This window comes from Chiloscyllium plagiosum, chromosome 10, assembly GCF_004010195.1.
Source record: "Chiloscyllium plagiosum isolate BGI_BamShark_2017 chromosome 10, ASM401019v2, whole genome shotgun sequence".
In the NCBI taxonomy this organism is placed as follows: domain Eukaryota; kingdom Metazoa; phylum Chordata; class Chondrichthyes; order Orectolobiformes; family Hemiscylliidae; genus Chiloscyllium; species Chiloscyllium plagiosum.
Window position 1 is genome coordinate 92,374,818 of NC_057719.1, and position 11,655 is coordinate 92,386,472.

The 11,655-nt window shown below is 47.0% G+C and overlaps 1 protein-coding gene across 1 annotated transcript in view; it reads left to right on the plus strand.

The window, feature by feature from the left end:
* The window catches only part of plekhd1 (pleckstrin homology domain containing, family D (with coiled-coil domains) member 1), a 94,756-nt gene that overhangs the window by 40,270 nt on the left and 42,831 nt on the right, over window positions 1-11,655 (plus strand). Inside the window, exon 3 of the mRNA XM_043698522.1 lies at window positions 1,709-1,798. Within this exon, the coding sequence (XP_043554457.1) occupies window positions 1,709-1,798 (90 nt within the window). The remainder of the gene's footprint in view (window positions 1-1,708; window positions 1,799-11,655) is intronic.

Consider the following 11,655-nt stretch of genomic DNA (forward strand, 5'->3'; position numbering starts at 1 on the left):
GGCAGAATAGGAAGGCAGTAACGCAGAGTATAGCCACTGGCCCTCAGAAGGAAATGTTAGAACATTTGATCAACCACTAATTGGAAGGAGTTGGGTGGGGAGGGTTTTAGGGGGAAGCGTGGTGAGACTGGCAAGGTGAGGTGTCTAGAGGGATTTCCTGAACTTGAGTCCCAGGCAACTGGAAGTGCGGTCACCACTGGTGGGGTGATTTAAATTAACAATCAATTAGAGGCCAGAATCGGTGGAGGACAGATGGTTTTGAGGCAGGATTAATGTATGAGAGGGACTGGATCGATTAGGACGATATTCACTGGAGAATGAGGGGAGGTTTCGCCTAGAAACCCTTAAACCTCTAACAAGGCGAGACAGGTAAACGCAGGAAGGATGTTTCTGATGACCTGGAGAGTTCAGAATTAGGATACGGTGTCGGCCATTTGAGACTGGGATGAGGAGAAATTTCTTCACCCAGGCCGTGATGAGCCTGTGAGATCCTCTGCAAGTTGAGGCGAAAGCACGAAAGGTTTTCGAGGAGGAGTTAGACCTAATTCATGGGGCGAAAGGGATCAAAGGGCACAGGGTAGAAAGCAGAAACAGATACTGAGTTGGATAGTCAGCCATGTTCACGTTGAATGGCGGAGCAGGCTCGAAGGGCTGAAAGGCCTACGCCTGCTACTATTTTCTATGTTTTGATGACAAAGATGGCAAGGCCTCGGGTGGTTTTGGAAATGCGTACGTGGATTTTAAAACCATAATTCTGCTCTGTTGGGAGACATCGCGAGCACGAAATTCCCTGCAGCACGTCAAGACAGTGGCTCCTCAGCTACTAACGGGGAGGTACGAGTAAAAACACAGGCGATGGAAATTTAGAAGGTACAAGTTTCCAGGTAGAAGCATGCAGGAGGCCAGCCCAGGGAGTGTTGGAATAGTTAGGTCAAGAGGTAACTGAGACGTGAAGGAGATAGTGAGTTGGACTCGGATGAAGTTATTGAAAAGAAAATGGCCTTTCTTGGTGCAAATAGAGGGTTGGTCATTCACCTCTGTGTCAGACATGACACCACAATTGGAAACAAGCCAGCCAATTTCCTGAGAGAGAGCAGGATACAGTCACTCATTAGGAGTAGGTCAACCCTGAAGATAAAATCATGTGGGGCATGGGCAGGGTAATTAGACAAGGTCTTTTCCCTGGGGTCAGGGAGTCCAGAACTAGGAGGCTTAGGTTTAGGATGAGAGAGGAAACATATAAAAGGGGCCTAAGGGGCAACATTTTCACGCAGGGGATGGCATGTGTATGGAATGAGCTGCCAGAGGAAGTGGTGGAGGCTGGTACAATTACAGCATTAAAAAAGCATCTGGATGGGTATAAGAATAGAAAGGGTTTGGAGGGATATGGGCCAAGTGCTGGCAAATGGGACTAGGTGAGGTTAGGATATCTGGACGGAATGGATGAGTTGGACCAAAGGGTCTGTTTCCATGCTATACATCTCTACGATTTTATGACACCACGTTGGCTGTAGATTTACTGATATCTAATTGGAGTAGAAGGCTTGGCCCACGTTTCAATCAGACATCAGAATGGTGAAGGAGTTAAGTTGCAATCTTCAGTTTGTAGGTAAGGGGTGACCTACGCCAATATCTTGTGACACGGAGGGTGACGAGAGCTGGCCATCAGCTTACAAAGTCCATCGACCTTGTTGTGTTTGTTTGGCAGGGTGTGATACCGCTGGGAGGATGTGTGGTGGAGGCAAAGGAAGAGCCCAACATGCCATTTGTGATGAAGATTTCCCACGAGGACTTCCACGTAAGTAAGAGCTGCCCTTGGGGCAGTAAGACTCCGACATACCAGGACAATGTTCGCTCCCTCCAGCCCTCCCCATGTCAGAGGAGGTTTCCAAACCACAGTAACAGGGGTAGGCCGAGGCTTACCTGGGTTCAGAGTTGAAAGGGCAAACGGAGGGCATCCACAGATGGTCAAGCCTTTGACAATGGGCAGCATAGTGGCTCAGTGGTTAGCACTACTGCCTCATAGCGCCAGGGACCCGGGTTTGATTCCAGCCTCGGGCGACTGTGTGCGGAGTTTGCACATTCTCCCCTGTGTCTGCGTGGGTTTCCTCCGGGTGCTCCGGTTTCCTCCCACAGTCCAAAGATGTACAGGTTAGGTGAACCGGCCATGCTAAATTGCCCATAGTGTTTTGGAATGTGAAGGTTAGGTGTATTAGTCAGGGGTAAATATAGGGTAAGGGAATGAGTCTGGGTGGGTTACTCTTCGGAGAGTCGGTATGGACTTGTTGGGCTGAAGGGCCTGTTTCCACACTGCAGGGATTTTCTGATTCTATGAATGGTTTCCATGGAGAAATGGTCAACAAGTGTCACATTGCTTCTGTTGTTTGGGAAAGGTGTGAGGTTGTCAGAGACCTTTTCGAGTTGACATATTCCCTCATTGGATCCACATTGTACACCAATGTTGGACCATGTCACTAAGTATAATCTTGCCTGTCAGTCAGGCTCCATGACATCAGCTCCCTTCCAAGCTTTATTTCGGAGCGTTTTCCCTGACCTTCCCAATGAGAATGCACTGTTGTGCTCAGTCTGGGTACACCCCTGTGTGTTCATTTCCTCTCCTTTGATAGGACCCCTCAGTGGCTGGACTTGCCCCTCTCACTCCCACAACCTCTGCTTCAAAAGCTGTTGTACTCTCAGTGCTGTCATCAATGGGAACCAACACCTAACAGTGTACGTGTTAAACAAGCACGCGCATTGAGAGGAGGCCACTCAGCCCCTTGGACCTGCTGCGCTATTCATTAAGATCATGGCAGGCATGGTTGTGTGGCCTGCCTATCCACACACTGCGACCGTTGACTCCTTTGTCAGTCAATGCTTTAACAAGCTCAGCTCAGTTGGCTGCTTGACTGGTTTTCCCTACAGTGTGGAAACAGGCCCCTCAGCCCAACGAGTCCACACCGACCCTCCAAAGAGTAACCCACCCAGACCCATTCCCCTACCCTATATTGACCCAACAGGGCAGATTCGATTCCCGCACCTGCTGAGGTTACCACAAAGAGCTCTCCTCGCCTAGGACATGATGACTCTCAGGTTAAACTACCCCCTGGCTCACTAATCAGAGAGTGGGACTATGGTGACATTACCTGATTGGTCTGACAAAGACTCAATGACCCTGTCTCTACTGCTTTCTGTGCTGGAGACTCCCTACAACCTTCTTGAGAGGAAAAGAAATTCCCGCTTGTCTCGGTGTCCCCTTGTTCTGGTTTCCCTCCGTCCCTCTCAGCCTCTAGCCTGTCAGCATTTCTCATGATCTTAAATCTCAATAAGGCCCCCTCTCATTCTTCCAGATTCCAGTGGGTACAGCCCAACCTGTGTTAAATGCATTAGTCAGGAGTAAATATAGGGTAGGGGGAATGGGTCTGGATGAGTTACGTTTCAGAGGGTTGGTGTGGACTTGTTGGGCTGATACTGTAGGGAATCTAATCTTAAAAAAAGTCAATAGTTAAGGACCCAGCACTGATCCCTGTGGTACTGCAGTCACTGCCTCTTGCTAATACAAGGTGCCCCATTTGTAACGACTCCATCTCCCGTTTCCTATATTTACCCTCCTAGACTGTGAGTTGTCAATGTAGTTTTTTTTAGATTCTCTACAGTGTGGAAACAGGCCCTTCGGCCCAACCAGTCCACACCGACCCTCCGAATAGTAACCCATCCAGACCCACTCCCCTCTGACTAATGCACCTAACACTATGGGCAATTTAGTATGGCCAATTCACCCTGACCTGCACATGTTTGGACTGTGGGAGGAAACCAGAGCACCCGGAGGAAATCCACGCAGACACGGAGAGAATGTGCAAACTCCACACAGACAGTTGCCCGAGGCTGGAATCGAACCTGGGACCCTGGTGCTGTGAGGTAGTAGTGCTAACCACTGAGCCACCGTGCCGCTCTATTTTGACATCTTGCAGCCGTTTGGAAATCCATCGTTCACAAGTTTCCCTTTATTCACCTTGCTCCCTGCTTCCTCAGATTAGTCAAACATGGTTTCCATTTTGAAACTCCATGTTGACTCTACCTGAATGTGTTATGATTTTCGAAGCAAGTTGCCAGAACCCTCTTAATAATAGATTTCAGCGTTTTCCCTATGACCGAAGTGGGGGCTAATTGTTACTTTCTGCCTCCCTCGGAGGCTTCCTTGAATTAAAAAATTATGGTTATCAATTTTCAATCTGATGGGACCTTTCCACAATCATCTTTCTTTTAATCTCTCTTGGGGTGTGGGTGTCACCACCTGGGCCAGCATTTATTGTCCGTCCCTAGTTGCCCCCTTGAGAGGGTGGTGGTGAGCTGCCTTCTTGAACCGCAGCAGTCCACGTGCTATCGGTAGACCCACAGTAACCATAGGGAGGGAATTCCAAAGTTTAACCCAGCGAAGGTGAAGAAATGGTGATATATTTCCAAGTCAAGATGGTAATCCAGGGAAGATTACATCCAGTGCAGCTGTTATCTCACCAGGCATTTCATTCCAGTCCCTCCGATGAAGTCTATCGGGACCTGGGGATTGGTCCAATAGTTTCCCTGTACCTTTTTCCCTGGTGATTGTGATTTAAGTCCCTCCCTTTCTTTCAACTCTTGACTTACAATTATCACTGAGCTGTCTTTTGTATAGTTTACGGTGAAGTGTCTGCTCAACTCATCGACCAGTTCCTTATATCCCATTATTAATTCCTCAAACTCACTCTGTAGAGGAACCACTTGCTTTAATTACTCTTTCCCTTTGTCAATACGGAGAAACCCATAGACCTGAAGTTTTGCATAAAAATCAGAGTTGTTTGTGTGAGCAAAAATGACACTGTTGGGGCAAATCCAGAAATCCCCCCATCGCAACCCCCGACTCAGCCCTCCACCATTTTTGCAGTGGGAGATTGGGAGAGAGTTGAGCTTACTCTTGGGCTGACCAGAGCACAACTTCAAGGGGAGTAAAAGTTCCGAAACTGGTGGAGGTATTTTGAGACAGAGGTACTTTTTTTCGATACAGTTCATGGGACATTTTTGGGAACAGTCAAGAGCCTACTGTTTGAGATTAAGAGTGCTTCGAGTTTGTTAAGAGTAGACATGACTGAGTGTTAAACTCGTTGGCACTGTCAACCTCTTTAGCGTCATGAAAAAGAATTGCTGAGAGCTGTGAAGTTATTTAACAATTCATTTAACTTTACGTTAAATATTGAAAGAACAATTATCCACAACTTTTTTTAAAAAGTGTTTGCCACTTCACTTACTCTGTTGGACAATACCCAAGGGCTATCATTAAAGGATTAGTTCTGTATGCCTGATTTCACAACCTATCATTATCACAGTGTGTGGCCTTTTCATTCACAATTTGTTTGACAGCTCCAAATGCTTATTAAGGTTTTGAGGTAAGATAATGAACACAAACGTTTGTTCTTATGAGGAATATAGTCAATGAGTTTTTAATCAAGGAAAGCATTTTTTAAAATAGTTAATTGATCAATAGAACTTTAATTTAAAAAAAATACTCAGTGTGGATCCCGAGGTTGGTCCTTATTGAACGTATGGTATAGATATTGTTAAAGTAAGGGATGGTGTGTGGGGGTGGGTCATGGACTGATGTGACCCATAACTAAGTTAGCATAGGGGCTAGAAAGAGGCATTGAGGATGTGTAGATGGCTTAGGATGGCAGAGAGGATATGAGGGGTCATGGGTGGTGGAGTGGGGGTGGCATAGGTTGGTGCGGATGGGACATGAGAAAGTGCCTGAGGGCTGGATGGGGGAGAGATATTTCTTGTGTTTTACTCTCATTGGCCAGCCAGAAAGGAGACACAATTCTCAGGTTTGTTATTCCCTCACCAGGGTCAGATTTGCAGAAGCAGGAAGCGTCCGGATTTGGGTTGGGGATGTCACTGGCGCACATGAATCTCAGGGGAAGAATTCAGGGGGAATTTAGGTTACCAGTGGCAGGGACGATGAAAACTGAGAAGGCTCAGGAGACTAGAGAGTGAGATGTGGGGGGGGCTGAAGGAGATTATAGAGACAGGAACTGGGGTGGGGTAGAATCATAGAGATGTACAGCACGGAATCAGACCCTTCGGTCCAACTCGTCCATGCCGACCAGATATCCCGACCCGATATCCCGACCCAATCTAGTTCCATTTGCCATCATTCAGTCCATATCCCTCTAAACCCTTCTTATTCATATACCCATCCAGATGCCTTTTAAATGCTGTAATTGTACCAGCCTCCACCACTTCCTCTGGCAGCTCATTCCATACACATACCATCCTCTTTGTGAAAAAATTGCCCCTTAGCTCAGTTTTAAATCATTTCCCCTCTCACCCTAAACCTATGCCCTCTAGATCTGGACTCCCCGATCCTAGGAAAAAGACCTTGTCTGTTTATCCTATCCATGCTCCTCATGATTTTGTAAACCTCTATAAGGTCACCCCTCAGCCTCCGACGCTCCAGGGAAAACAGCCCCAGCCTATTTAGCCTCTCCCTGTAGCTCAAACCAAGCGTTGGAAATGTGATAGGTGGAAAGAGGTCAAGGTGAGGGTGATGGGTCGGAGTAGGATGGAGGCGGAGAGAGGCAGAGAGCTTCTTCAAGGAAGGCCTCCGCCTCCGCCTCCACCTCTCCGCCCCTCCTCCAAGTCCCTCCTCCCTACCTTTTATCTTCTCCTGCTGAACACTCTCTGCTCATTCCTGAAGAAGGGCCTGTGCCCGAAACGTCGAATCTCCTGTTCCCTGGATGCTGCCTGACCTGCTGTGCTGTTCCAGCAATAAAGTTTCAACTTTGATCTCCAGCATCTGCAGACCTCACTTTCTGCTCAAACCCTCCAACCCTGGCAACATCCTTGTAAATCTTTTTTGAACCCTTTCAGGTTTCACAGCATCTTTCCTGTAGTAGGGAGTACAGATTTGAACGCATTATTCCAAAAATGGCCTAAACAATACACTTGCAACATGACATCCAAACCCTTTACTCAAAGCACTGACCAATGAAGGCAAACATGCCGGATGCCTTCTTCACCACCCTGTCTACCGGAGACTCCACTATCAAGGGACTATAAACCTGTTCATCTCTTTGTTTGCAAATACTCACAAGGACCGTACTATTACATGTGTAAGTCCTACCCTGATTTGCCTTTTCAAAATGCAGCATCTTGCATTTGTCTAAATTAAACTCCATCTGCCACTCCTCGGCCCATTGGCCCGTCTGATCAAGATCCCATTGTAGTCTCCTTCGCTCCTGAAGAAGGGCTCATGCCCGAAACGTCGATTCTCCTGCTCCTTTGATGCTGCCTGACCTGCTAGGCTTTTCCAGCACCACATTTTTAAGCTCTAACCTCCTTCGCTGTCCACCACACCTCCAATTTTGATGTCACCTGCGAACTTACGAACCATTCCCCCCTATATTAACATCCAAACCATGAAGCTTGGAGGGGATTTGAAAAACGGGGACCGGAGTTTTAAAAGCGAGACTTTGCCGAACCGGAACTGACAGAGTCTGGAGCTGAGCGGGATTGTCAGGAGAAAGGATCAGCCAGGGCGAGGTTTGAACGACCTCAGGCTCACTAAGGCATGGGAACGTGGGGATGCCAGGTGGAAGAAGTTTGGAAAAGTTCAGTGAAGAGGTAATAAAGGAATGGGTGAGGGCTTTCAGGTAAGTTGATGTGGGAGAAATATCAGGCCGTGCTGAGTTGTGTCACAATGTCTTCACAATAGCTTGGTTAGAGTCTGGTTCCTTCTGAGTTTTAACAGTGTTGGCCCGTTGAAGATCTTGACGCCATTATGATTCAGAGATGCCGGTGTTGGACTGGGATGGACAAAGTTAAAAATCACACAACACCAGGTTATAGTCCAACAGGACGCCATTAGACAGACTGTTGAACCGGACTGTTGAACCAGTTATTCTAGTCCCAGCCCAGCTCCATCCTCGTGCTTTCCCATCTCCATGTCACTGCTACGCCTAATCACTCGCCTTTGTCCTTTGACTCGCTGCACAAAGCAGACTAACGCTCCTTTATTATGTGGTTTTGGGAACTGCTGGATCAGGAAATCTGTCTTTTCCCCCTGTGCTAAGACATTGCAAAGTGCTGCCTGTGTCTCTCTTCACTGATCAGCCTCGCTTTCTCCCCCTTTCATAAGGCCACAAGCATTCACTGGCTCTCCTTTGTCTAACTTGCTCGTTAGCTCCTCAAAGAATTCTAACAGATTTATCAGGCGTGACCTCCCCTTGATGAAGCCGTACTGACTCAGCCCTGACTCAGCGCACTTCCATGTATTCCACAATCTCATTCTTAATAATGGACTCTAAAATCTTACCCACAACTGAGATAGGCTGACGGACCTATAGTTTCCTGTCTTCTGCCTCACTTAAAAAGGAGTGTTACGTTAGCCATTTTCCAGTCTTCCCTGATTCCAGTGATTCCTGAAAGATCACCACCCAATGGCTTTACTATCTCCTTGGCTATCTCCTTCAGAGCCCTGGGGAGTAGCTTCCATCTGGCCTGGGTGATAAGTCCACCTTCAGACCTTTCAGCTTCCCCAGCACCTTGTCCTTAGAGATGGCCACTGCACTCACCTCTGGTCCCCACACTCTGATACGCTGCTGGTGTCGTCCACCATGAAAACTGATACAAAGTGCCTGTTCAGTTGGTCTGTAATTTCTTTTTCCCCATTACTTCTTCTCCAGCCTCATTTCCCAGTGATCCCTCTTGCCTCTCCCTTACTTTTCACGTACCGAAACAAAAAAAACTCTTGCAAACTTCCCTTATATTCCTACCTAGCTTACTCTTACCTTTCATCTTCTTCCTCCCCCCCCCCCATTACTTTTTAAACATATTCTCTATTGGCTTTTTCAAGGCTTCCCAGTCTCTCTGGCTTCACCACATTGTATACTTTTGCTTTTAGGCCACTCCTCTCTCTTCCCTCGTCGGCTGTAGTTGCCTCATTCTCCCCTTAATAGGTGTCTTCTTGCTTGGGATGAATCTCTGCTTTACCTCCCGAATGACCCCCCAGTAACTCCTGCCATTGCTCCTCCTCTGTCTTCCCAGCTAGGCTTCCCCTTCCACTTACCTGTGACCTGCTCCTCCCTTGTGCCTTTGTAGTTACGTTTACTCAGTTGTAACACCATTACATCTGATGCAAATTCTCCCCCTTCAAACTGCAGGGCGAGTTCTATCAAATTCTGGTCACTGGGTCCTCCACTTTAAGCTCCCGAATCATCTTTCATCCTATATTGGCTGTAATAATCTCTGGCAAAACCAGCATTTATTGTACATTCCTTAATTGCCCAGAGGGAAGCGAAGAGCCAACCTCATTGCTGTGGGTTCGGAGTCACGGGTAGGCCAGACCAGGTAAGGATGGCAGATTTCCTTCCCGAGGGGACATTAGTGAATCAGACGGGTTTTAACAAAAACAGAACAGAAAAACTTACAGAACATAGAACATTACAGCACAGTACAGGCCCTTCGGCCCTCGATGTTGCACCGACCTGTGAAATCAATCTGAAGCCAAGCTAACCTACACTATTCCATTTACATCCATATGTTTATCCAATGACCACTTAAATGCCCTTAAAGCTGGCGAGTCTACTACTGTATGTTCCACGCTCTTACTACTCTCTGAGTAAAGAACCTACCTCTGACATCTGTTCTATATCTATCACCCCTCAATTTAAAGCTATGTCCCCTTGTGCTAGCCACCACCATCCGAGTAAAAAGGCTCTCACTGTCCACTCTATCTAACCCTCGGATTATCTTATATACCTCAATTAAGTCACCTCTCAACCTTCTTCTCTCTAACGAAAACAGCTTCAAGGCCCTCACCCTTTCCTCATTAGACCTTCCCTCCATACCAGGCGACATCCTAGTAAATCTCCTCTGAACCCTTTCCAATGCTTCCAAATCATTCCTATAATGCGGTGACCAGAACTGTACGCAATAGTTCAAGTGCGGCCACACCCAGAGTCTTGTACAGCTGCAGCATCACCTCATGGCTCCGAAACGCAATCCCTCTATCAATAAAAGCTAACACACTGTATGCCTTCTTAACCCTATCAACTTGGGTGGCAACTCTCAGGGATCTATGCACATGGACACTGAGATCTCTCTGTTCATCTACACTACCAAGAATCTTACCATTAGCCCAGTACTCTTTATTCCTGTTACTCCTTCCAAAGTAAATCACCTCACACTTTTCTGCATTAAACTCCATTTGCCACCTCTCAGCCCAGCTCTGCAGCTTATCTGTGTCCCTCTGTAACCTGCAACATCCTTTAGCACTATCCACAACTCTACTGACCTTAGTGTCACCTGCAAATTTACTAACCCATCCTTCTCTGCCCTCATCCAGGTCATTTATAAAAATGACAAACAGCAGTGGCTTCAAAACAGATCCTTGCAGTACACCACTAGTAACTGAACTCCAGGATGAACATTTCCCATCAACCACCACCTTCTATCTTCTTTCAGCTAGCCAATCTCTGATTCAAACTGCTAAATCATCCTCAATCCCATGCCTCCGTATTTTCTGCAATAGCCTACTGTAGGGAACCTTATCTCAAACTGAAATCCATATACACCACATCAACTGCTTTACCCTCATCCACCTGTTTGGTCACCTTCTCAAAGAACTTAATAAGGTTTGTGAGGCATGACCTACCCTTCACAAAACTGTGTTGACTATCCCTAATCAAAATATTCCTCTCTAGATTATAATAAATCCTATCTCTTATAACCTTTCCAAACTTTACCCACAACTGAAGTAAAGCTGACTGGTCTATAATTACCAGGGTTGTCTCTACTCTTTATTCCTGGGTTGTGGGCGGCACGGTGGCACAGTGGTTAGCACTGCTGCCTCACAGTGCCAGAGACCCGGGTTCAATTCCCGCCTCAGGCGACTGACTGTGTGCAGTTTGCACATTCTCACCGTGTCTGCATGGGTTTCCTCCGGGTGCTCCGGTTTCCTCCCACAGTCCAAAGATGTGCAGGTCAGGTGAATTGGCCATACTAAATTGCCCCTAGTGTTAGGTAAGGGGCAAATGTAGGGGTATGGGTGGGTTGCGCTTCGGCAGGTCGGTGTGGACTTGTTGGGCCGAAGGGCCTGTTTCCACACTGTAAGTAATCTAATCTAATCTCCTCCCCTTCATTTGCTGCCCTCCTGTCTTCTGGCACTATTCCTGTAGACGATGATGACATAAGATCAAAGCCAAAGGCTCTGCAATCTCCTGAACTTATATTTGCCAGGATTTGGTGTTGGAGAGGCTGTTAGGTCTGAAGGTTGATAAGTCTCCGGGGCCTGATGGTCTGCATCCCAGGGTACTGAAGGAGGTGGCTCGGGAAATCGTGGATGCGTTGGTGATTATTTTCCAGAGTTCAATAGATTCGGGGTCAGTTCCTGACGATTGGAGGGTGGCTAATGTTATACCACTTTTTAAGAAAGGTGGGCGAGAGAAAGCAGGAAATTATAGACCAGTTAGTTTGACCTCAGTGGTGGGAAAGATGCTGGAGTCTATTATAAAGAATGAAATAACGACACATCTGGATAGTAGTAACAGGATAGAACAGAGTCAGCATGGATTTATGAAGGAGAAATCATGCTTGACTAATCTTCTTAAATTTTTTGAGGATGTAACT